The sequence below is a fragment of the Saccopteryx bilineata genome, chromosome 1 (genome assembly GCF_036850765.1).
Source record: "Saccopteryx bilineata isolate mSacBil1 chromosome 1, mSacBil1_pri_phased_curated, whole genome shotgun sequence".
NCBI lineage: Eukaryota > Metazoa > Chordata > Mammalia > Chiroptera > Emballonuridae > Saccopteryx > Saccopteryx bilineata.
Window position 1 is genome coordinate 262,448,378 of NC_089490.1, and position 27,310 is coordinate 262,475,687.

General features: G+C 39.4%; 1 protein-coding gene across 9 annotated transcripts in view; it reads right to left on the reverse strand.

Moving 5' to 3' along the window:
- Positions 1-27,310, reverse strand: part of MAST4 (microtubule associated serine/threonine kinase family member 4) — a 627,450-nt gene that overhangs the window by 139,245 nt on the left and 460,895 nt on the right. Inside the window, exon 1 of one of the 9 annotated variants that reach the window (XM_066242028.1) lies at positions 21,330-21,368. The exons of the other annotated variants lie outside the window; for them this stretch is intronic. Coding sequence (XP_066098125.1) covers positions 21,330-21,367 — 38 coding nt within the window. The 5' untranslated portion in view covers position 21,368. Of the gene's footprint in view, positions 1-21,329; positions 21,369-27,310 lie in introns of those variants that run through there. 9 annotated transcript variants of the gene reach the window in all.

Genomic DNA, 27,310 nt, shown 5'->3' on the forward strand with positions numbered 1-27,310 from the left:
CTGATGTCCGTGCCCACAGCAGGCATCCAGGAGTTCCACATATCAGCTAAGGACTGGCTTCATCATTTCAGGTAGGCTTGGACAATAAGCAATCAGGTGGCTAGGGATCCACTGCTGGCGTACAAACACATCACATGACCATGTCAGAACGGCTCCCTCCCTCAAGCAGTCACAGTCAGGCATAGATTTTGATGATGGCTGCATGGGTGTATATTTATCTCCACCTAATCAAGTTGTATACATTAAATATGTACAGTTTTTTTTGTATTTCAGCCATACCATAAATAAACAAATAAATAAATAAAATGAGATCTCCTTGGCTTGAGATGCACCAACCTGCCCTACTGTACTCAGAGAAAACAGGTGAACCAGTGACTCAGGAAATCATCAGAAAAGCCCCTTCAGTCATTTTAGCAAAAGCCTACCCCTCCTCAGCACCTGAGTTAAAATGGAAAACAAAGCACAGAATGTTGACCGCACACTTTGTGAGCGAAAGGACTCGTCTGCGGCCCTTTAATCACAATCCAGTGGCTTCTGGTTGTGTAGTCAAAGCAGGGTCATGCCTGGCTCTAACAGTTATTAATGAGAAGGGGGAGGCGCAGTCAGACTCGGGCAGCCTCGGTCAACTCAACAAATAGCAAAGCCAAAGGAAAACGGTCTCCTTGACTTAACGTGCCAATAAAAGCTGCACAGGCAGCCCTGGAGTTGCAGAGGTATGAAAGTAAATGCAGGTCATCTCAATGGTTCCCTCTAGACTAGCAGTCCTTAAAATTTTGTTTGTAAATGAACTCCCACGTGCCCTCACAAATGAGGACTATCCTTTCAGAATATCCACAGAGAGCACATTATTTGTATAGTGGTAGACATCACTAGCTAGTCTAAAATAATAAAATATTCTATAGACATCATCTTTCCCCAGCATTTATTGTTAAATATATTCACTCCTTTTGGAGCTTGAAATACTGAATTTATATTCCGGTGGTGATTACCATATTGCGTTGGAATATAAAGTATCTCACATTCAATTTGCAGAAATTTACAAAGTGGAAGCTGCGATGCCAAATCTAAGTGGAATCATACTGTCACATGTGAAAAAAGCACAAAGCTCCCAGCATTGGGATTAGTAATACGGAATAAACATTTTGTTATTGCATAGCCCGGATTTCAGGAGTGTCACCTGGTCCTCACTATAGACCTTGAGACTACAAAATCAATGGGGGAAGAATGTAAATTATGATTCTAGCACCACAGGGAGAATGGAGGGGACTTGTGGTTTTGGAATCATTGTGATGTATCTTTCTCTCTTTCTCTTTCTCTCTCTCTCTCTCTCTCTCTCTCTCATACACACACACACACACACACACACACACACACGCGCGCGCGCGCGCGCCCCCTACCAAAATGCCCACAAGTATCTCTTGGCAGTAACCCCATCCACTTCCTGCCTGAGCCTTTTCCAAAGGTTGCTGAAATGTCACACTGTTGTAGTGACAGGGAGCATGTCCATCACCTTAGGAGTTCATGGCCCAGATAGGAAATGGTGCTTTTCAACACCTTACATAAAGGCAGCTTGGCAGCAAACATCTGAATAAGCTCTAAAGAACAATTCTAAATACTCCAAGAGTGGCTTATGATGACACCACAACAAAAGATATATAAGCCTTTTAGGTAAGTTGTTTTAAATGAAGAGATTGCACAAAGCCAGATAAGACATTTTATACTTAAGTCATTGGCCAACTGGTTTACGCTCTAATCTCTTGTTTGAAATGTGGTCTGGTGTGAAAAGTAAGCTGCTATGAAGGGATTCTTTCATTGAGAACCAAACAGATAAACAGGGATATACCTATAATGAAATGTAATATCGTGTAAAAACCTGTTCTTGGACTTCATTGTTTGTATGCATCTCCAGATGGAAGGTTGATGCGGATTCACAATGGCATATTATTTGACAATAACCTGATACTTTCCTTTGAAACTTGACCCGAGTTTGCTTATCACAGAAAGTGGTTGCAAAAGGAAGGATAAAGGCGACAACTGTAATGAGAAAATGAACACAGGCAGACTGTCTTCCCACAGCAGAGTCAAAGTTAATCAGTGATCATATTGCAAAATCTAGATCATTCTCATGTGTCACAATTCATGGGGCAGCACACATCACTGCTACAGCTTTGTAACTCTGCTTAACTAGCGCTAAGTTACTTTAGAATTGGCAGCTTCACTTACAACTTTGACCAGAAGCTCATGTCTTGGACGAAAAGCACAGAACATTTTCTAGAATAGAAACTATGCCTATGTTGCAATATATCATGACAAACAGGCTGCTTAGTCTGATCCGGAATTTTTTCTCTATACACTCTCCCTAAAAAGGAGAGGTATCTTTAAGAATCTGTAAAAAGCACAAAAAAATTTAGACTCAAATAAAGGAATGCTCACAACTCCATCAGTTAGAAGAGAATAAAATAGGACTGTTAATTTCATGTTAATAGCTGACACTTTTTAAAAAGCGCTATTAATTCAGCAAGTTTCTTTCTTTCCTTTTTCTTTTTTAAGAGTGAGCTGTTCACAGTAAGAACTAATTAACTGCCAAGAAAGAGATGGGTTTCAAAAAGAATACTATTTTACTCATCAAACGCCGGTTTCCAGTTTCCTTCCTCCATACATTTACTGTAAGTAAGACTATTTATTCCTAACCTGAGAGTTTGTGAATATGGTTAGAACAAGGCAAAGGCTTTTTCACATTATTCTAAGACATAAGATGGTTAATTTTAAATAATGCTGAATTGAAACTTATCTTGTTTAATGTATAAATACATTCTAGTACTTTGAAGTGTGTACACTAGTGGACATGAGTTAAACAGAAATAAATCTGAGAGCTACCACATACTGTTTGTAGTTGCTATATATATGTATTTGTGTATTTTTACTTAATAAAGAATATACTTTCTTTTTTCTGGAGTGAAACATTCTATTTTCTTCCCCCAATAAATCCTCCCAGCATCTGCATACAGTTCTTCGGAAAACCACGGCACATACTGACATGCATGACCTGTGGAGCAGGTACAACCCTCTGGTCAAGGGAGACAAGGCTGATGCTGACAGCCACACCACTAGGCAAGAAGTAATCCTCACTGTGGTCTTGGTGTGGAATATTCTGCACTTAACCTACATTTAAAATGCTGTTTAAAATTGGCCTTACTCTTATAAACTCCTTGCTGCAAGCATCTACCTATTCTCTTTGTGAACCTAGGGCAATACCTGACCCAAAGGCATACTTGCTTAACACCTTGTTGAATAAATGAATAACTGAAGAAGCTAATTAAAATAAGGAAAAAAAAAAGTGTTGCTGAAAATGGGGGAGGTTAGAATCTGGTTATATTATACCCTGGCCTAATCTTCCTTTCTTAAATTAATGAAAATGACCATTTTACAGTTTCTCCTCAAAAGCCTAGAATCTTCATTAGACAGCAGTGATCTTGGGCCAGGATGTGCTTAGAGCTATACTAAGTCATGTTCTATCCCTTGCCTCCAGAAGCTCAATCTAAAATGGATTATATGTACAACAGAATAATTGATGGACAGATTGAGAGAACTGTAAATATCCTAAAAGAACCTACAGGCTAAGGATTAAAGTAGCAATAGAGCAAGAGTTTCTGGAAGGGGGACAGGTGGCTTTTGACAAATAAGCATACCTTCAACGCAAGTGACAGAAGTAGGTCACGATGAGTAAGTGAATTTTCCACTGACTCATTTCCACACGTATCATGGGCAGCAAAGGATCCCAGTGATCTAATTCTCCACCTGGAAGAGCTCTACAAATTAGTTCTCTAATGAAAGGAGCTAGAATTAAAACTGACTCAGCAGGGAGAATCACCATCCTGACCTATAAACAGATCAGTAGGCAGTAAGGTAAACAGGTCTGACAAATAATATGCACTTCATAAAAATCCTTGTGTATTTAGAAATATAACAGCTCAGATTGTAGGTCCAAGAGAGTAAAGTGATCCCTGCTCTTTTTCCAGCTACCAGATCGATGCAATCAGGTTTAATGGGGTTGCACCAATTCACGTATCTTCAACACATCTTCACTAGGTTTGCAAGCAGTTTTGCAATTGTTAACTTTGTATGCAAATAACCTCTGTTTTAGTGTCTACAGGGGAAAAAAAAGAAACCTGTTAAATTATGTTTAAATACAAATTCATTTATTTTGTGCAAATGGAGCATATCATTGTAAATGTCAAATAGTCACCATCCATTATGATAATAGGGTCCAGCCAATCTTACCAACTTATTCAAAGTTCACTGCATGAATGATCAGAGCTCTCAGTCCCCAGACAGAACTTAAAATATGTCCTTATTTAAAAATTCAAAGGCAATAAATCAGGTTAAAGAGGTGACAAGAGATGACCCTCCTCTGCCATCTACTCTGAGAGATGCCTCGTGATCTCATCTGGAGGAGCCGGGGAGCTCAGCTTCTCTGTGCAGAGGACCCGGGTGGGCCCTGCTACAGAGATGGACTGTCTGTATTCACAAGGAACTTACGTACATTAAAACAAGTCTGTTGAAATAATGCTGCATATTTTACTCCACTGGGAGATCATTCACAGATAAAAGTAAATGCTTTCCTTCTCGCAAAATAAACCAAAAAAACCCAAAAACACACTATCCCCACTTGGAAAGATCCCACCCTATGAACATCAGTTTTACTTTTTCCAGTACAGTTAATGAATTAGGTAGCCTCATGCATATTTGAACAAAATTAGTTAAAAATTATCAGCCAGTACTGAAGCACTAGCTGAAGCTATAGAAAAAATAATTTTCAGTGTAAAGGCTGACTGGCATGAGATCAACACTCATGGCCTTGGCCTCTTTAACAAAATGCACTGCTGAACCAGGATACTATATAAAAATATAGGTATTAAGACACCCAAGGCTCTACACAATGAGACATTGTAAGTGAGTGACACAAACACTCAGGAAAGAGCTGAGGAAAAGAACATTTACAAGACAGTAGGTGCTACAAGCATATAAAGCTCATGGTTCTAATATTTAAAACTAAAGCTACTTGAAACTACAAAACAGAATGAAAGGATTTAAAACCAGAATCTCATTACTATATACAAAACAGGTCTTATTCCAAATCTCAGGCCCCAGACTCTGACAATTTGCCTTAAGACGCTCTGGAATGACAGTTTACAAAAATAAAAAGATTTCTGTTGTTGTTGTTGTTTTCCCTGAATTAAAATGTCACTCAGATGATCTATTTCTGCCACTAAAGCTATGGTTACCTCTTCAAGAACCAAACTGGTAAATACATCATTTAGCAACAGCTATCCAGTAACCACCAGCTGGTCACCTCAGATCTTACACTCAGCACTAACCTGGTTCAACCCCAAGTTTAAAAGGAAAACAGTCCTAAAGTATAAAATATTGTCTCTGAGATTAGCAAGCAAAACAATATGAATTAGAGGTATCATATCATGAAACTACTAAATAAATTACATAGCTTTTATATTGCATTGCCCTTGGAAGTGTTTGTTAAATAAATACTTTTAAGGATACGAAGGATGTGAATGAATAACATCTAGCCACATGTATACAAAGTATTTAGATAATAAAACATATACACTTAATGAGGAATGTGGATTTGTAAATCTCTAAATGTTCCTATATACACATAACATTTCACATTGAATCGTGAAATTAAAGTAAATTTCGACTTTAAACAAGTCTGCATTTTAAAATTAACAATTTCATTAAATGAAATTTTACACTACATAATTCAAAGGAGTACAAAATGTATGTCTTCTTTTCAGATTAATTAGCATCAACTTTGTGTAGACCTGTACACAGCACAAACTTTTCAAGGTTCACAGACAGCTATTCTAATGATGTGGTTAACATCAAATTATAAACTCAACCAAAATGAACTTCTATTTTCCTTCTTTCTTTTACTCCACATGAGAGAACATGCTTTCCTTTTAAAACTCCCACTATTCCCTTTTCTTCTATGGGAACCCAAAAATCATGTTGCTGACAGAGGACTTTTAAAACAGAAAATGCTGTATGTTCTTGTCAAGAGTGAAATAACAAAATAAACAAAACCCAACAATAAAAAACAAACAAACCACTAATGCCATGTCAGAATTTTTCAATCCCAATTTCTTACTCAACTCCTATCATCCTTTTCCATCCTTAATTCTTTTCCTTAGAGATGCAATATACAGGATCGTGAGCATCCCCAATCTACCAACAGGACCATGAGACTTCAGACGCTATCCAATTCTCCCGCAGTCAAAGGTGCTCAATAGTCAAAGTAAAAGAAAATGCAGGTGCCCATGGAGAGATAAGTATACAGTTCTATGGCTTTCCTGCAGGAAAAAAACCCCAGTTTAAACCAAGGGCACATCATCTCCCAACCCTCACCTTCATTTCACTTGGAAACCAAGTGCCCAGAAGATTAAAAACTTGAGGATCCTGGAAGAGAAATATTCAACACTAACTTTGGAACTCTTCAGTATCTTTATGTAGATGATTCTTAAATCCCAACCTGGAACCCTTTTCCTTCATTCCAAATACTTGCATCCAACAGTCAGCTGCACATCTCCAGTCAGGTGTCTACCAAGGCTCCAATGCAATGAGTCTTGAACTGAAATTATCATCTATATCCAACCTGTCCTGCTTCGTGTATTTGTAATTTCAGTGGTGGACACCATTATCCAACAGTCTATAGCAGAAAAACGGGGCACACACTCTTTTGTCCTTCCTCATTCTAAGTACTTAACTGAGTACCCAGTCCCAGTGATCCCATTTCCTGAACATGTCCCTTTATCCTCACAGCCAACCAACCTGGTTGTGGTACCATCAGCATCCTGGCCTGGAAGCCTGTTGAAGCTAGATCTAACCAGAATCCTGACCTCCTCTTTGCCCAATTCCAATTCGTCCTCCAAAGGCCAAGAATTTTTCCAATGAGCAGATGAGATCTTATCGCTGCCCTGTGTAAAACCCTTCAGCGGTTTCTCCTGACCACAAAGTAAATTCCAGGTCTCTGTTATCACTAATCAAATTTTTCTTCAATTCTTAAACCAAGGGCTTGAACAGGTATCCATCTCCTTGCCTGGAATATTCTCTTCCGCCTTTCACTGACTCTTCTCTTTCTCACCAACCTGGTTTATTTCTCTGGCAGCCCCCTTCCTCTTACATGTCCCTGGGATACTCTCAAAACCCTATTTGCTCACCCCATCATGACATGGCTGAAAGGAGGTAAGCACAGAAATACCATCACACGCAGTGTTATAAATCCTTGTTAATACCTTTTTTTCTCCCTTCATACCCACCCACACCACGTTCCCCATGAAACTGCAAGCTTTCAAGTGAAAAGGAACTATACTATCTTCTCTGCTACTGCCTCCCCAGCACAATGCCTAACATAAGAAAGGGATTCAATTAAAATTTATTGAATTTGTGAACAGAGGCAGAGGCTGAGAGCAGGCTGGACCTAGCTCACATGGTCCAAGTGAAATCTCCACTGCTTTAGGCATATTTTCTTAAACTCAGCAGTGGCTATAGCAACAGATCCTACCCTAAGGGGTGGCTTCCAGGAAGTAAGTATGCTTCATACCTAAATTGCTGAAAACAGACTAAGAGCCAAACAACACCTTCCTCAACCAACTCTCTATTCATTGACAATCCACAAACCTTTTTTTAGACTGAAAATTCCCATGGGGAAAAGGCTTATCATCCTTAGGTAATGTAGAGCTTTCTACTTTTTATGCTGACAGGTAAAGTTTTTACTTGGAATGATCTACAGAAAACTAGGAAGAAGCTTCCACATTGTTCATGCAGTTCTATACGTAGAGGCAACTATGCATCTAGGAACCATGTCTAAGACCCATCACTAAATCGGGTTTCTTTTGGAATTGCACCATGAGGTCCCATTAGCCCCACAAGACCCTTAAGTGCATAACACATGGCCAGTCATCTTCTATGGGTGAGCACAGGGGTATGGGATGCAGCTGGAATCAACCGCTTCCACAACACCTTTGGGGCTCAGATGAGAATAAAGCACACAGGCATGAGCTACTGGTGAAAACATATATTTTACTTGGCTTTTGTAATAACTGCATATTTCAATGAGTTCTACACTACAAATAAATGGGAACAGTAGTCAAATTATGCATCTGAGTATAACACTAAGATAAAAAATGGCTGTCTTCTACACTAATTATTTGAATTGAATCATTAAATAAGTATACAATAAATATACAAAGTGACAGATGTCAGAAGGGAGGGGGATGGGTGAAAGGTAAAGGGACTAAGAAAAAACCCTAAAAACAAAACCCCCCAAAACTCAGACAATAAGGTGATTATCAAAGGGATAGGGGTGGGGGGAGGTAGAAGAGGAAGGGGGGTACATGGTGATGGAAGGAGACTTGACTTGGGGTGGTGAACACAGAGTACAATATACAGACGATGTAGTATAGACTCATACACCTGAAATCTGTATAATTTTGTTAACCAATGTCACCCCAATAAATTCAATAAAAACTAAAAATAAATAAATGTCCTCATACATCTTTGAGTAATAACTCTGATAATTTACAATAATTACCTACATAGACCTTCTTGAGGAAAGTAACTTTTAATACTCTTATGTAAAAACATTCAAATAGGATATATTTTGGTTTATTTAATAGGACATATTTGAATTTTCACAAGTAAAGGTAACTGGCTAATTTAAACCTGATTTCTTTTCATAGAGAGTTTCAGTGTCATTTGCATTTAGAATTAAAATATAAGGTGAGGCCCAAAGATGAAGACAAAAGTTCCTGCCATCCACGTCTGTGTCAGCTCCATGAGTCACTAAAAAATGATGGGCTGTTTTTCTTTCATCTTTTGTGAACAGAATTCTGTGATCTCAAGTATTACAGGAGGGAAAACTGTGCCTAAGGGGCTATGATTTACAATTATTCTGTTTCATGCTGCTCAGCATAAACGACCATGATAGAAAATTGCATGCAAACCCTTGAAAAGTCAATAAAAGATATTGATCCATAGCAGCAACTAAAGGAGAAAAAATTGCTTATAGCCTCTGCTTCAAGCTTCCTATCTAATTTGGTAGAGAATCTTTTAACCTGAAAATGATTTCATGTTTACAAAGCTGCCTAATGGTTGCATGAATTACCTTTCCCAAGCAGACCGGCACATCAAATTTCAGCACTTTGAACCACGATTAATAAGAAGACATATTCTTTTTTTTTTTCCATTTGTAGTCCTTTATTTTTTTAATTTTTTAAATAAATTTTATTAATGTTAATGGGGTGACATTAATAAATCAGGGTACATATATTCAAAGAAAACATGTCCAGGTTATTTTGTCATTTAATTATGTTGCATACCCATCGCCCAGAGTCAGATTGTCCTCCTTCACCTTCTATCTAGTTTTCTTTGTGCCCCTCCCCCTCTCCCTTCCCCTCTCCCTCCTTCCCTCCCGCGTCCTCCCTCCCCCCACCCCAGACGGCATATTCTTAAAGCAACTGCAAAGCCAAAAAGAATCCTCGTTTCCATTAGAAAATATTATTATGAGATGACATTATAATGGGCAAGTGGTGTGACATTTAAAAGCATTCATATTTCTCTCTCTTCTAAAAAAAAAATCATCTCACAAATTCAGAGTTGAAGGAAGTAGGTAGGTAAGTAATAAAAAGCAATAGCTTGGTTTTCTGAAGTCTGAGGATCAGTTTTGCTTGCCATTTTTCTCATTCAGAACATAAGTAGACCTTCATTATTAACATGCCTATAAACCCTAGGAAAGAAAACTACTTTAAGAGTAGTAAATGAGAAGCTTTATTACCTTTATTCCCTAATTCCTTTTTAAATTACAAAGATCTTTCTCTCCAGCTGGACAATACAAGTCAAGCTGGTAAGCAGGTGGGCGAGCACGCGATCTTTGTACATCGTGACCCTATTTAGTTAGAAGAACGCATATGGTTGTGACAAAGAGGTGGTGACGCTCTGACGGCGAGAGGCTGAGACACAGGCTCCTCTGCTGTAAGTAAAGGACACAACTTACTACACAGAAAGCAGGGGACGCACATTCCCACAAGCCCTGGCCTTTCGATCCCTCCAAAGGCTAACGATCAGGGTGACGATCAGCACTCTCTTGTTGTTGTTTAATGTACTCCTCGCCTTTCCTAGCCACGTGCTACAAAAGTAACGGATAAAAACCTAGCACACTTCTAACTGCTTACTTCCCAGCTTGATTCCCAGGAGAACCAAAGGTTATTTTTCTGGCATAAGATCTACTTAACTATGCCAGGCCCTAAAGTCGGTGTTCTGATAAACTCGAGAGGCCATCTGGGTCAGCCTTTTTCTATCCTACTCCAGTGTCTAAGCTGCCAGGGACGGCAGGAGCTTCTGATCCAGCTGCCCCTAACTTCTAAGGGGTCTATGAGCAGAATCTTTGAGTTTATGAACTTGGATTAACCACAAACAGAAATGTATCATTTCCTTCATGTACATTCACAGTATTAGCAGTTCTTTTGAGTTTGCCACCAGTGGAAGTCACGTCTATTTTCATATCCTGTTTAGTAGCTGCAGATATAATAAAAGTTCATTTATACTTATTATCACTTCAAAATTATACTAGTTACTAGACCTGCCTCTAGATCTTGATATCTGATATGCTAATAAAGCATCACATATATCACACTTTTTAAAATGTTTTCATGGCTATTTCAATATAATTGATTTCCTTTATCATCCTTTTTTTAAATTTTATTTTATGCATTTTGAAACATGACTCTGAACACTGGTCCACAGGCTCCACCATACTCCGTGGAGTGTGGAATCCGTGATTTTGTTCCACAAACAGGCAAGCAGTGGAGGGCCCAGGAAGTCTTGCCAATGTCAGACAACTAGCTAGTAACAGAAATGTGACTAGAAACAAGATCCCCTGGTCACACTTCAAGGCTCCTTTCATTATATGTCATGGCTTTCCTGACCCTAGCAAAGAAAAAAAGTAAAAGAAAGAGCACGTAATATAAGCATCATGTTCCAGGCACTGTCTGAGGGGCTGGGCTCTTATACCCATCGTCCCCTCCCTTCTGACACTCGCGCATTACCATCGGACAGGTGGAACCACAAGTTTCTTCTTTGAAGGTATCCAACAGCCAGTTTAGATGTTGATAAATATGCCATAAAATTTAAATATCTATGAAATAGAAAATCAGTTCACCTTTTTAACCATCAAAGAGGATTATTCTCAACTGCCCCAAACAGTATTTAAACATTACTTAGGACAAAGATTCTATACTTAAAAATCTTTCCCATTAGTCACAGAAAGGTAAGAAAGACAAAATATGAGTGAAAATGAAAGATTAATTCACTTTACACCCGTTAGGATGGCAGCTATTAAAAAAGAAAGAAAACTATAAGAATATTTCCATATGATCCAACAATTCCCCTTCTGGGTAAACACCAAAAAATTTAAAACAGAAACTCAAAAAGATATTTGTATTATCTATGCTCATAGCGGCTTTATTCACAATAGCTAAAAGGTGGAAGCAACCCAGGTGGCCCTCAATGGAGGAACGGGTTAATAAACTGTGGTATACATACACAATGGCATATTACTGAGCCTAGTGAAGGAAATTCCGACACATGCTGTAACACGGAGGAACCCTGAGGACATTATGCTAAGTGAAATATGCTAGTCACAAAAACCAAATGCTGTATGATTCCACTTCCATGAGTAATAAGATTCATAGAGACAGAAAGTAGAATGGTTGTTACCAGGAATGGAGGAGGGGAAAACAGGGAGTTGTTGTTTAATGAGTATAGAGGTTCCGTTTTTACAAGAAGAAAAGTGTTCTAGAGATTGGTTGCACATCAATGTAAATGTACTTAACACTACTGAAATGGACACTAAAAAAAAACAGTGAATATGGCAAATCCTATGTTATGTGAATTGTACCACAATTAAAATTTTAAGTCCTATAAAATAAATAAAAAGCTTGAATGAATGGAGAACAGATGGACCAATCATCAGGCAAAAAATTTTAAAACTGAATGTATAATATAAATAAGTAAAGAAGGCATATTTATGCTACATTTGATAGTATTTCAAATACTCAAACTATCATGAGTTATAATTATCTCACCATCCTGCCCCATTTACATTAATTTACAAGTAATTCAGAATAAAACTACTCTTATCTCAAGTGAGTGAAAGCTATTTGGGTTAGGAGAATCTATTCTTAAGTCTTTTATCACCTTCACTCTAATCCATAAAGGAGATGGGCATTGTCTGTGTCTGAATATTAACAGATTTCCCCATTTATAAGACGCATCTTCCCAAATTTGGGGTCTAAAAACTGGGTGTGTCTTATACAGTGGTTGTAGATTTTTCTACTTGCATTTCCTGCTTTTTCGCGCTTGTTTTCACGCTCCTTGTTGAAGACAGTGATTCATCATCAGACACAGATGAGGACAAGCTATTGGATGGGAGTTTTGACAGTGATGAGGAGTTGTATGAATTTTATGATGAATAAAACTTGAGTGCAATAACTTTATATGAAACTTTTTAAAAAATTTCAGGCCCCACAATTAAGGTGAGTCTTACATATGGGAGCATCTTATACATGGGGAAATACAGTAAACCCTGGAATTGATGAAAAGATTCCCATTGCCACTTGTCTCCATTGCCACCTGTCTGTAAGCTCTTTAGGTGATGGGAGTCTGGAAACACTGACAGCATTGCTCACACAGTCCTCTACAGCTGCAGCTTGGAATGACCAAAGTGTGGCCATGTGCTACCATGTAACTGTTGACTTCTTAAAAGATTCTGATTGGAAATGTCTAACTAGGTCACAGCCCACTGAGTCTAGTGTGCTGGGAAAGATGAGGGATATTATCTGAAAGCCAAATCTACCATGTAGGAAGTTTTTCTAACTCCTTTACCTGAGTATCTTTTCCAGAAACTCAAGTCGTGGCTTTGAGGGTGGACTAAAGCTAAATTGAAAAAGATATATACTGCTCACAAAAATTAGGTGATATTTAAAAAAAATGAATGAAGCAATAAAATATCCCCTAGTTTTTGTGATATATATATATATGTGTGTGTGTATATATATATATATATATATATATGATGGAACATATACCACAAAACACTGATAAATTCTTTAGAATACCTACTGAACCTTATTCAAAGAAAGCTATTCAGTAGAATCCTCAATCTCCACTAAGGTTATTTCTAAATGAACACAGACCTTGCTCTATTCAGCATAGCCTCCACAAACTCCCGATGCCATCTGTACGGTGGCATTCAGATGTCTCTGTGTGCTTACCAATAGCATACTTGCACCAAAAGGTGGATATGGCTATTTATCATTGATCATTTATAAGCCTACCAAATCCTAGATGAGGAAGGGAATAACATCAAACTCAAAAAAACCTAGTATCACCCAAAGTCACAAGGCAGAGAGACTCAGTCTTATTTCACACACACAACTCAGATCAATTAAAAATGGAAATGCATAATATGTTAGACAAACAGCTCCAAACCTTGATAAAAGCAGATCTTGGAATGTGCATAAACAGCAATTCGCATGCAGTAATGTTTCCTATTTGAACATTAAATGTGTTGAAGGGGAAAAGCAAGTAAAAAATAGCCAACTGTTTTCTTGAAATACTGATACCAATAGAGTAAAAGTTCAGAGCAGTAATAAAACTCCAGGATTTATTTGCCCCTGTGACAATACCTCTTATCCTACACCTGGTCTCTGCTTCCTACCTCTCTTCACTTCCCAAGTTCCACAGGCAAGATTTTTACTCCTGAGAAGCTTTTCATCCTAAAGCACATGCAGCATTCTTCCCAGACTTGCATCTGGTGATAAAGTACCTGTCATTTCTTCTTCTTTTTTTTCTTTTCTTTTCTTTTCTTTTTTTTTTTTTTGCTAGAGAAAATATGGAACACCAGACTGCCAATCTTGCAATAATGTATCACACAATATGAGAGTCACAAACTTGGAAGGAACCTCAAGTAGACATAAGAGCTACTTGGCACTATGTATCAAGATTCATAAACATGTTCACGTCACTTTGGCCTAGAAATCTCTGTTCTAGGAATTAATCCTAAGGAAACAGTTCCAAAAGACAAAAAAAAAGCTATATGGATGAATATGCTCACTGTGGAGTGCTTTCATTCAATAAAGCTTTATTAAGTGTCTGTCATGTACCAGGCGCTATGCTGGCATACAATCTCCACCTGGAGACATTCACAATCAGCTGGGAATTCAGTCAAACACCCACAGAATTACAACATGTTGGAATAAATGCGGACAGGCCCGCATAGGAAGCACTAGAGACACTGAAAAATGCTGGTAATAAGGGCAACGAGAAAGAGGAGAGGAAGACCTCCCCAAACTTTAGGTAATACCTTTACAGTTTTTTCATGGTATTCCTGGTATAGACATAAGGTAATATTAAACTATTTTTAAAACTCCCTTTATTATTCTGAAAAAAAAATTCCTCGTTACCATTTAAAACATATTTTAAAGGCCCTGGCTGGGTAGCTCAGTTGGTTAGAGCAACATCCCAACAGGCCTCTTCCTCTCTCTCTAAAATCAATCAATACATTCTTTAAATATAAAAAATAAAAACAACAAGCAAGCATAACTGTCTTTTAATGGCCCTCAAAAGTCTCCCACCTTTCCCTCTACTACGTGGGGAAGCTGAAGAGCAGCCAGCAATCACAAAGTCCTCATTGGGCACGTTCCACCGGTCTATTCTGGGCTTAGTTTCATACTAGACACCAGGGTGCCCCCGATGAAAACTGTGGAGGAACTCTGAGTACATTTTGCTTAAAACATGAAAAAAACAAACAAACTGTACCACACCTTAGAGGACTTTCTTTTTCAAATGGCCTGAGTCACTTCAGAAAACTCTGGCTTTAAGATTTCAGAAAGTTTTTTCTAAACACAGTATGGAATGTGTAATGATAATCTTCCAGTGTATTTAGAAATGAAAAAATTCCAGTTTGGGGGGTATGCTGGGAAGCTTTTGAAGAAGTAAAGATTAGATATAACCTAGTACTATTTAGTGAGATATAATCTAAACTAAATTGAGCATGTTGCAAACGAAATAGCATGCCTGTATTTACTCATGGATTACACAAAGTTCTATTCCTGTAGCATGCACAGCACCCAATTCAAGTCAAGACCTGCTACCTTTCAGAGTGTTGGCGCCTTGGACATGCCTCTCTCAATGTGTCTGTCTTGTGTCATGACAGACTCCAGAAGTAGTCAGGGGCTTTAGAAGGATGATGAGAGAAGGCCACACCTGAACTATTTTTCTTTAAAGAGTACCAAAGAGTTAGATTCAACCTGAAATAATGAATGGGAAGAAGGTAAAATGAACATTTATTGTGTGCCTGTATTTGCTAAGCATTGCCCCAGGTCCTAAGTTGGCAAAGTCTGTCTATAAAGGGCTATATAGTACATATTTTGAGTTTTGCAGGTCAGTCTCATGTTACAACTACTGGATCCTGCTACTGTAGCACAGGCAGTGGTAGGTCAGCCCTAAATGAACTGGTGTGGTTATGTTCTAATACAGCTTTATGTACAAAAACTGCTGGTAGGCCAGACTTGGCCTCTTGGCTGCAGTTTCTCTATCCTAGACCTAAATGCTAAGCATAGTATGGAATGTGTAATAATTTTTTAGTGTATTTAGAAATGAAAATATCCATCTTATCTAAAGTACAAAAAAGGTATGCTGGCTATCTTTCCTACTTAAAGATGGGAAACTAAGTATCAGAAGTAAGGTAACCTGCCAAGGCCATGTGTCTAGTTTGTTTCAGAGTCAGGTTTCTGACAGAGGTCTAGCTAAAGTCGAAGTCTGAACTCTTTCCACCAAATGAATTGGACACAGATTGTTGACCACAGTGAACTTGAGTGAAGAAAAAAAAAAGGACTAGTCTAAATCCTTCGTCTTACTTAATATTAACCAATCTATGACAAAATATGGAAAACAGTAAAAATGGTGGTTAAAACAAGGGTACAGGTGAAACATTCCTCCCAAAAGAAGCTTCTGGAATATTCAGTACTGAAGTCCTTCATACCATTGGAGAAAAGGAACAAAATTCTGTAGTGTAAGGTGTCAGATTATGGCAAAGCTATCATGTGGCCCCTCTTCTAGAATTCCACCACTCCCAGAGAGGATTTGGTAAACAACCCCATTGGCATTCATATATTCTTCCCATGCCCAGAGAGCACACGGTATCAGTGTTCAATAAAAGATGTAGCGCTTGTCTTTCAAGAACTCTAACAGAATTGGAGGCAACACATAGACAAGTAATTACCCTCTGATCTAAACTGCCACCTGAATATGAAAAGAAACCATGGAGGTAATGTGTACAATTCAGTGTCTGAAACTCAAGGGAGAATAGGCAGGAAACAAGTGTGCTCCTTCTCCTAGGTGAACCTTGATTCAAGGTTCTCATGCCTTTTATTCCCCATGAGATCAAAGGTTCTACTTTCACCATGGTCGTCCTAATTTAGAACCTGAAAACCAGGTTCCAAGTCCATCCAGGTTCCAAGTTGTTTACCAGCTTGACACTTGGGTGCCTAAACATTAATTTCCTCATCTTACAATAAGGGGATTCAACTAGATGTTTCTGAAAGTTTCTTCCAAGTTAGGCGTTCTGTGAATCAGTTTTTAACCTACAGTTCTGTATGCCCAATGTTAAAAAATAATACTACTACTCTAGATGAAACTTAGATGTCCACATATTTTAATACATGATATAGAGTTCTTTAAATCCTTATAGTAAGAAAAGGTTTCAATTATTAAAACTATCTCCCTTAAAAAGCAGAAAGTATCACTCAGAGAGTTGCGCAATTATTTCTGAAAATGAAATGATGATTTTCCCCAAAGGACACTGGGGAAAGGAAGATGGGGAGCAGATGGATTCGTTGCTCCCCTATGGAGGAGAAAGCATTTCTACACCTTGCAAAAATATATTAATTGGCCCGCCATCTGGCAAACCTGCTCACATACATAAGGGATAAAGTTTAGATCTTGAGGCTTAACATTTAAGCCTGTGGGGAGATGGTAACTGGAATCTTTCTGAGTTAGCATTAGTATTTTTAAAGGGAACATTTCAAGAGAGATCTGAATACAGGTGGAGAAAAACAGGACGTAAAACGTGAGCCCACCAAAGGTGACATCACTTGTGTCAATGGCCTCACCCTCAATGCTCACCAGTAAGCTGGCGGCGGACACACCTCTGTCAGGTGAGGCTGTGCAGTGGCTCAGCGGCTCTCAGAGCATGAGCTTGAATGCTTCCCCTACCTTCTTGTACATTATAGATACTTTTCAAAACTTCCAGAAATTGTACCATTGTAGACCTGGGTATTTAAAGAATCTCTTTAAGGGGAAAAAGCAGTGCATAAAACAGGGGGTACAATAAACTATGAGTTTTGTGGTATGTGTGTGCAAATGTGTATATACTTGTGCCCAGAAAATAAACCTTGGAAGGCAAACCCCACATTTTTAATTGTGTTTATATTTGAGTACTAGAATTTGGGGTGATTTTTTTACAGTTGTTTATGTTTTCTCCAATCTTGAACATGTGCTAAATTTAAATTCTATTTTAAAAGCAATCTACATTCTACTGAAATTAAAATATCATAAAAATAGTGGAAAGTCATGATAGATTATTTTACAAAGTAAATAAGGTATCTTGCATTTATCTTCTGTAAAATGCATGTTTTGCTCTGTCTTTACTTGCATTTAACAACACTGAGACCCCTTCTGAAACTCTGTATTTTCTAACAACCATAATCTGTGTTTCCAACTACATGCCTTCCAAGTCTTCTACCTCAGGGTCCTGTTTTGTTCACCCACAAGCAACCTCAAGTTATTTTTAACCATTTTCTGCTAATCAAATTTGTTTATCTAATTTCTTTCAACTTCATCTATGTAGCATTAAAGGGGCTACTATATATTAATGATGGGCCACACAATTCAGGTAGTTTCTGCTTTTCTTTCAAATATCTTATTCTGATGCACTTCCCTGGCACCTACTTGACATTATCAACCATGTAATTAAACTATGTGCTAATCATCTTCCTCATCAAAATGATTATTTAAAAGGATTACACAATGTAACATGGTATCCTAGCTGGGATCCCAGAACAGAAGAAGGGCATTAGAAAATAAAATAATCAGATCTCAATAAAATATGGAGTTAATTCTTTAAAAGTGAAATCAAGGGAGACCCAAACAAAACATCTTATTTTAATCCTATATTAGAATTATCAAACAATTTTAAAAGCACCTAAAAGTTTTTGAGGTGTGGAAATATTCTGTATCGTAATTGTGGTGGCAGTTACAGGACTCTATTTTCCAAAGTTCATAAAACTGCACACCTAAAAAGGATTGTTTTACTGTACATAAACTGTATCTCAATAAACTATATTTAGAAAGCAGAAGAGACCTATCTGCCTGGACTTCCTTTTTCTAGAGTAAATAGAAGTGGTCAACCTTCATTAGGGGGTTTTGAAGAAGTCTTGGGCCTGGATTAGTGGCATGAAAAACATCTTCTTGTCTGACCAGACGGTGGCGCAATAGATAGAGTGTCGGACTGGGATGTAGAAGACCCAGGTTCAAAACCCCAAGGTCACCAGCTTGAGTGGGAGATCATCTGGTTTGAGCAAGGCTCAAAGGTCACTGTCTTGAGCAAGGGCTCACTCGGTCTGCTGTGGCCCCCAGTCAAGGCACATATGAGAAAGCATCAATGAACAACTAAGGAGCTACAACAAAGAATTGATGCTTCTCATCTCTCTCCCTTCCTGTCTGTCTGTCCCAATCTGTCCCTCTCTGTCTCTGTCACAAAAAATCAAACAAACAACAACAAAAAAACACCTTCTTTAACAGTAAGAAAAAAAAATTTCTTTCACTTCTTTCACTCTAGGAGGGGCCAGCCATTCCTGAAAAGCAGCTCACACAGTGTACCACTAAGAGCTAAGGGATGTATCACTAAGAGCTAGCGTACCACTGAGAGCTGAGAGATGGCCAGTGAGGGGCTTCTGTAGTGTAGAGAATTCTGGGCACAATATTTGTGCCTTTCACATATCGTATACTTTGTATACTTTATTCTCATACAGTTGGTGTATGCAGAGCAAAGCAGTTATTTCTTCGTTCTCAACAATGTCCCAATGGAGAAGATATACTTATTTGAGTGCCGTCAACTCATCTCCTTATAAACTTAATGTGAACAGAACTCAAGAGGAATTATTATATTTGTAAAAGATAAAGAAGCCTGCAAGCTATTAATCTCTATACTCTCCCAACAAATCCTTTCTGGTGATCACACTGTATTGCCATACAAGATATAAGAATATTTGGTCTGCCTATGAAGTGATCTACATCAGTGGTCCCCAACCCCCCGGCCGCGGACCGGTACCGGTCCATTTGGTACTGGTCCGCAGAGAAAGAATAAATAACTTACATTATTTTCGTTTTACTTATATTTAAGTCTGAACGATGTTTTATTTTTAAAAAATGACCAGATTCCCTCTGTTACATCCGTCTAAGACTCACTCTTGACACTTGTCTCGGTCACGGGATACATTTATCCATCCCACCTTAAAGGCCGGTCCGTGAAAATATTTTCTGACATTAAACCGGTCCGTGGCCCCAAAAAGGTTGAGGACTACTGATCTACATGCAGTATTATAAGCTCAGCAGGATTTTGAGATGTGTGCATAATATACTGCTCACAAAAATTAGGGGATATTGCAAAATGAGTATGAAGCAATAAAAAAAAGCATTTGATTCTTTTTTTTATTAAACAAGAACATCAGAAAAGCAAAGAGCAAGTCAAAGAAAGTTGTTTGATTATGTAAATGAATGCAAAACAAACTTTTATTTCATGGGTGAAAATGCACTATACTAAAGGCTGAAAGTATTAGAGTATCTGCATGTTCCCAGATCCCCTAACTTCTGTGAGCAGTGTATATACACCCATGTGAATGCACAGGATTTTATAATACATACAGGGAAATCTCAAAAAAGGAACCATGAGTGCTGTGTGGGGCTATTTTTCAAAAGGCCTGTAAGATAACAGCCATTCACAGCTCCACTGTAAGTAAAACCTCAATTTTAAAAACACAAGCCCGGTTGAAAACCATTCCAAATTGTGATACTTTAGGATGAGAAAATTATAGGAGGAATACATATGCAATTTCCTTAATGGGAAGGAGAACCAGCAGGTGGCAATTTTAAAACAAAGTAAATCCGCTTCTATTTTTCACTTCTTTCCCTCAGACAGCCGGGACATTTCTACAGCAAAGATCAGAATGGTCAAGGTTCTATCTTCCACAAACATGTCTGAATTGCTACAAGGCGACTGCACTATAAAATAATAAGATAATAAAACCTGACTTTACAAATATAATTTTCAATAATTAGAATATTGTTGGCACTATATTTCCTTTGGAGACAGGATACTAAAGATTTTTTAATCCAAATTTATCACTTCCTACTGGTGAGATCTGGGAACAGTTAATTAATTTCTCTGTGCCTCAGTTTTTTCCATCTATGTAACAGAAATTACAGATAGGATTAAATGAGACAAAACACACCAAACTGCCTCAATAGATACTCTCCCCTTGCCTCCTCCTTTGCTGATTTGGTAGAACTACCAGTTATTACACATTACTATAATTCTGTCTACACTGCTTTATAATCTTATTAGACTGAGCTACATGAAGAAAAAGATCATGCCATGTGTATCTCTCTTTCCCAGGTGATACTCATAGCCCTGGTCACATAAAAGGTACTTGATAAATATTCGGTACATGAATGAATAAATGATATGATTCAATAAATTCCCAGACCTTGTCCATGTAAGTCAAAGATAGGTTACTAGTCTATCAGATTCCAGAAGCTGATTCAGGCTCATCCACAAACCACAAGCAGGAAAAGGATCACACACAGATGTGTAACTCATAAATAACACCCTTGAAGTATTTTAAATGTAATCAACTTCCCAAGTTTCTGAGGTTAATCCCTCAGATCTTGGCTCCTGTTTTCTCTAGCTTTGTGGCCCAATTTGTAATTATTTTACTTCTCTTTAGTGCTTCTAAGGCAGCCCCCCCCAAAAAAGGGTATTGGTCTTCAGGACCAAGTGCCACCCCCTCCAATCCAAACCCTCAGGCATCTCCAGAAATCCTATGATGAAAAAGGCAAAGCCCAAACAAGCAAAACAAAACCAAAATCACTGTAGTCCAACAGGCCTTAACACAGAGTTTAAAATATATACACACCTGGAACTTCCCAACAAACTCCATAAATGCTGGGCCATGAATCCCCTCCAAACATGTTAGTTTCTTATGAAAATAGATTTGAAATCAAACCTGTTAAGTGGCTGAAGAAACAGCTACAAGCCACTGCTTGCAGGACACACCTAAATGAATAGAGGTTTGAAAGCGAAGGTTGTTTCCTCTGCTCCAGGCTGGGCATGTCACTTGCATGGGAACTAGAAAACTGGCTTAAAATGAGAACTATAATCTTTCGGGAACAATAGGTCATGACGAGCTTCCTTAATACCAAAACAAGTGTTTAGAAGTGACTTCTGCTAACTGAAAGAAAAGAGTAAAGGGCATAACTCTGGCTTGAATCCAACATTTTTGAATATGTTCATCAGTGCCAAAAGTCAGAACCCTTTTCTTCATGGATTTTAAACCTGAGACCCATTCCACAGAATGTTTGCATTTCCTAGGAATGACATCAAAAAGTTGCTTCCTATTAATACCTAACCAGCTCAGTTATCTGTACCTTTTGACCTCCAAAAGCTTTGGTGTAAGATGGTAGACTGATTTAAAAATTAAATCCCAAAAGGTAAGACAAATCACAATTTCTCTTGTTTAAAGAGTTTCCTTTAAGAAGCAATCAAATAAGCAATAAATCGCAATTTCAAGGAAAACATGTCTACCTGTCACCAGAGCATCTTGGCAATGGCCATGATGGTTAGAACCACTACTGATGTTTCACCTTAAAAATCCAGAATTTCTAATGCTAACCTATCTGAAATTGACGGGAGAAAAGACATCTATTGAGAAAGAATGCTACATAGAAATTTTACCATTCATATAGTAAAATCACGGCAACTTTTATTCCTTCCTTTGTGGTACAAACACCTAATCCCAGACATAAAATCCTAAACCATACAGGGAATTATATATAATTCACAAGCATAAAGCTTGTTTTGCAGAATACATAACAAGAACTATGACCTAAAGCACCCTGAACTATCCTATGCTTACCTGTCTCCGATGCTGGCAACTACAGCCATTTAATATTAAAGATTTTTAAAAATTCCTTTGCTTAGCCCTGGCCGGTTGGCTCAGCGGTAGAGCGTCGACCTAGCATGCGGAGGGCCCGGGTTCGATTCCCGGCCAGGGCACACAGGAGAAGCGCCCATTTGCTTCTCCACCCCTCCGCCATGCTTTCCTCTCTGTCTCTCTCTTCCCCTCCCGCAGCCAGGGCTCCATTGGAGCAAAGATGGCCCGGGCGCTGGGGATGGCTCCTTGGCCTCTGCCCCAAGCGCTAGAGTGGCTCTGGTTGCAATATGGCGACGCCCAGGATGGGCAGAGCATCGCCCCCTGGTGGGCAGAGCGTCGCCCCTGGTGGGCGTGCCGGGTGGATCCCGGTCGGGCGCATGCGGGAGTCTGTCTGACTGTCTCTCCCTGTTTCCAGCTTCAGAAAAATGAAAAAAAAAAAAAATTCCTTTGCTTAAGGATCTATCATATATGGAAAATGCAAATTTATAATCACCTACTCAGTCTGCTGAGTCTGGTGAATGTGCCTATCAGCTGTTTTGCTACCTGTCTGCCCTTTGGAGTGGCTGAGCAAGTGTAGGTTAATTTTACAATAAACCTTTTTGGGGGGGGGGTTGTTTTAGTTTTAGTGTGGGGGGGATTTCATTAGCAAATAATTTGTGTTAATCTGGAAGGTTACTAGAATAGTGAATATCAAGTGGATAAAACTAATCCTCACATGGAAAGAATCTATCTGACATGGTTTCGCATCTCCAATGAGTGGTGGCTGACCTAGGTAATTTACTTGGAAAAGTCTTTGATTTTGTATCAAAAGTCTTAAGATAAGCCAGTGAAAGTAATATTTTTACAGGAATTATATCTCAAGCTCCAAAATCAACAAGCCATTACAAATCAGACTTAAGTAATAACATTACATAATAGTCACTTAATAGCTATTGTTTTACAGTAACAAAGGTTTCATTTACGATATTTCCTAGAGTATTTTATTCCGCTGTTAGTTTTCCCATGACAAACATAGTTTTTCCCCTTAACCCCTCCATACATCCATAAAAGGAAAACATTTAATAATTATAAATAATTTAAAGATACCCATCATATAACATTGCAGTAATATAGTTATAGTAATTAAATATATAGAAATGTAGAAAAATATAGAAGATATATAAAAATAACTAGGATATAATATTAAAAGCAATTAAGGAAATTAAAGTTATCCCTTCTAGATAGGAATTAATATAGTGTGTACAGATATGATAAATAGACTCTGCCTTTCATGCAGGACTCAGTGTGTGTGAAGTTACATATAGATAAGTGGCTTGATGTCATAACTCTGTGGGTTGACATTGACAGGGGGCTTCCCTGGGAACATCTTAAAAGTGGCTTGACTTAATATTTCAGTAGATTAACATAAAAAGGGCTCCCCCTTCATTTGAGGTGATAATCTTGTAGATTGACACCTGTTAAAAGGCATTGGCCAGAAAAGGTACTAAAGCTAAGGGGCCTCCCTACTACGGTAGTCAAGGAGCATGCTGTACCCAGCCAGGCCAAAAGGATTTGTGAGTAATAAACTACCTGTATGATTCTTGCAACTAACTTGCGTGTTGGTCATGTCTTTCCTCTGGTGGCAGTTGGTCTCAGCACTAATAAGTAGAATCCTCAGAGCCGCCTCAAGAGTAGGCTCAAAGAGCCTGCCAGCCCTATTAATAAGCAGGAGTGTCCAACAGCACAGGAAAGTTGAATCAGTAATGCCTAATCAATGTAGAGCTCAGGCTCTACTGGGACAAACATTTTAAAATATCTGAATGGTAAAGGGACATAGATAATTTTTATGCAAGCTACCGGGTCAGTGATTTTCCTTAGATGTAGTATCTAAGAAATCTGGTAGTGGCTACATAATATTCTAATAGAGACTCCCAAAAGAGAAAAACGTAAGGTCAAAGTTAGGGTCCTGAGACATCAACATGCACTGTAATGTTTATAATTAGAATAAAGCATATAGCAAAGGCAGCTTCAGCAAATACTCATTCAGTAAAATGAGCTGGTGACACCCATCAGTTTTCCTCCCTCTCTGAGTCTATGACCCTAGAAGACCCCAGCAAGTTTCACTAGTTCTTCATTCCTCCACTCAGATGACACACTCAAAACCTAATACATTACCATCCAAAAGATATCTGCAATTTGCACTTCCTGTCAGGTTAGGAAGTTTCCAGGGACATGGAGATGGTTTTTAGCTGTGAAGGGCTAATAGCTTACTTAAATGCACACGGTGGTTGGCCTACCATATGTCAAGATCTGGACTTTGCCCTTATTTTTGCCTGTGATTACAGTTTCCTAAGAAACCCCAAACTCTAAAAAAATCAGAGTCATTGACAAATGTAAAACCACAGAATCAGCAGACTGTAGAAAGTCACAGGATTCTAGAAAAAGCAAGCAATGGGGGAGCTTACAATGAGAGATAAGCATTAATGATGTCTATTCTTCTAACCAATCTATTTTACCTTCAAAAGCAGATCAAAACCTAAATTCCCTCCTTGGGCCTTTTTTCTTTAAAACAACATGATGCTTCAGTTTGATACTGGCATAATTACCTTTTCTAATAAGCATGTCCAATAGCCATTAATGTAGCTAAAACTCCCACAGGTCCTCTCATTCTATTAATCAGGTTTACGGTCAACATTTTCAGAATTTACAGCCAAGTTCACAAGGGAACTTTCCTAATTACCAAGATAGAGAAAAAGAAAATAAAGTACCAGAACTACAAGTATTAACAACTGTGTGAACTCTTACTTAGTGATTTCTCTAGTGGCACAATGTGCCCCTTATCACAAAAAACAAAATCTGCTACTATACAGCCAAGACTTCTACTGATAGAGACTGACTTTGCTTTTAATAAATGGTTTTACCCACACTCTGTGCCTACTTTCATCCAGGTAGCCCCAGGACCATTTTAACATCTTGTCTCTACTGCTTAACTTTCAAAGGGATTACTCAGTTACCATGATGTCACTCCCGAATGACTAGGTGGAATGTGGTAAAGATAGCTCAGACTGAAATAGGTTGGTGGGTGCTCACTCACACTGGAGAGGTTGTCTATGGGGGGAGAATGGGGGTTTCAGTCTTAATCTCCCTGAGAAACCAGCCTATTTCCATTTCAACCAACATAAGGAGGAATCTCCCAAATTATCCAGAATGAGTTCTATCCCAAGTTTCTCCGCTACAGGCCCCCTCCATCTCACATAGGGACTCAGATGGCTTCTCAATCCCAAAATCTGTCAGTTTTAGTCCAGAAGGCAGATGGTTTCTAAGTTAAGGCTTATGGTTCCCTTGTTTCAGAGATTACCTTAGGCTTCTGATAACAGCATAGATGTGTAAAGAGAAGCAAGCAAAGCCATAAAAGCATATGAAGTTATACCCCCTCACTGTAAAGAGGCATACCCCCCCCCCACCAGTTAGAGCAATGACAAGCTCACGCCTGCCCCTGGAGCACAGAAGCCATGCTTTTAACCAACTTCTTTGGAAACAGTGGTTCTCAACCTTTCTAATGCCGTGACCCCGCAATACAGTTCCTCATGTTGCGGTGACCCCAAACCAAAAAATAATTTTGGTGGCTACTTCATAACTGTAATTTTGCTACAGTTATGATTCGGAATGTAAATACCTGATATGCATTATGTATTTTCCGAAGGCTTTAGGCGACCCCGCCGGGGTCACGACCCACAGGTTGAGAACCACTGTTTTGAAATCTACTTCCTGCACTCCCTCCCTTCTCTCCCTCTGTCTATCTCTATCATCTATTTCTCATTCCTTTCCTCCTCCCTCCCTTTCTGCCTCCCTCTTCCCCACTAAAAACCTACATAGTCAAAGCAAAACAATTTGTAATCTCTTGTCAACTGCACACTACAGGCTAAAAGCAACATGTTCAAAATGTGTGTTTGCCTGCTCATGACCTTCGAATCTGGTAAGCTTTCATAGTGTGAGGAGCGCACCGTCCATGAGAACACACCGCTCCAGGGTGGGCGGGCGCTCCTCAGGCTCATCGCGGGAGTCAGGTCAGTGGGTGAGCTGCTGACCGCTCCGGCCTGGGGCGGGTTTCCGCTCCTCTGGAGGAGGGTCCCGATGAGGTTGCGGGAGAGGGTCCACGCGGGCTCCCTCCTGGAGTATCACCCATGTTAGAGCTGACCAGGAGAGGAGGACTGACAGGCGAGCCTCGCACTGCTCTGGGCCTGCCCTGCCTCCGCAAGGTACAGTCTAGGCTAGGGCATGAAAAAAAGAAAAGGATGAAAGGCAGCCATTGTGAAACAGGCCTGGGCGAAGCCAGGAGTGGGAGAGACCGGCACAGAGCCTCTGGGAGGGGCAGTGCCTTCCAGCCACCTGTGCCAGAGGCCAGAGGGACAGCCGGCCACACTGCCCAGGCTCAGGAGGAGACAAAAGTGGTGGAGGTGGAGGCAACAGACGCTCAGACCAGGGCTCTAAAGAAAGAGAACTTCGGCTGTAAAAACATTCGAAAGCAGATCCTCATAAGGCTGTGGAAACAACGCGAGCTTCCAGGGAGGAGGTGAAAGGAAACTGTCCCAGCCTATTTGGGTGATGAGGCAAACCAAGTGAGCAACAGTGAGTAAGGGGATATGATTCAGGGAGGAGGGCTGGCCGGTCAGCTGTGAGTATGTAGAGGCTATGGGACGCCACGATGTGTCAGAGCTGTGTTTAGCTACCCACAGAGAGTGGTCACCACCCATGGCCTCCAATTCCTCCCTTCACTACTGCTTCCTGGCTCCTCGCCTCCCTACCCAGCCCCGGCACTCTGCGGCCGCTGTTCACGCTGAAATCATCACGACTGCCCAGCTGTCCGCTCCAGGCACATGCTGGCTTCATCGCTGTGCAGTGGCAGCATTGACTGTTCCTCCTGGAACCTCTGTGAGAACTCTCTGCTGGCTTCCCTCCTTCTTACAGGACTCTCCTCCAGGTCA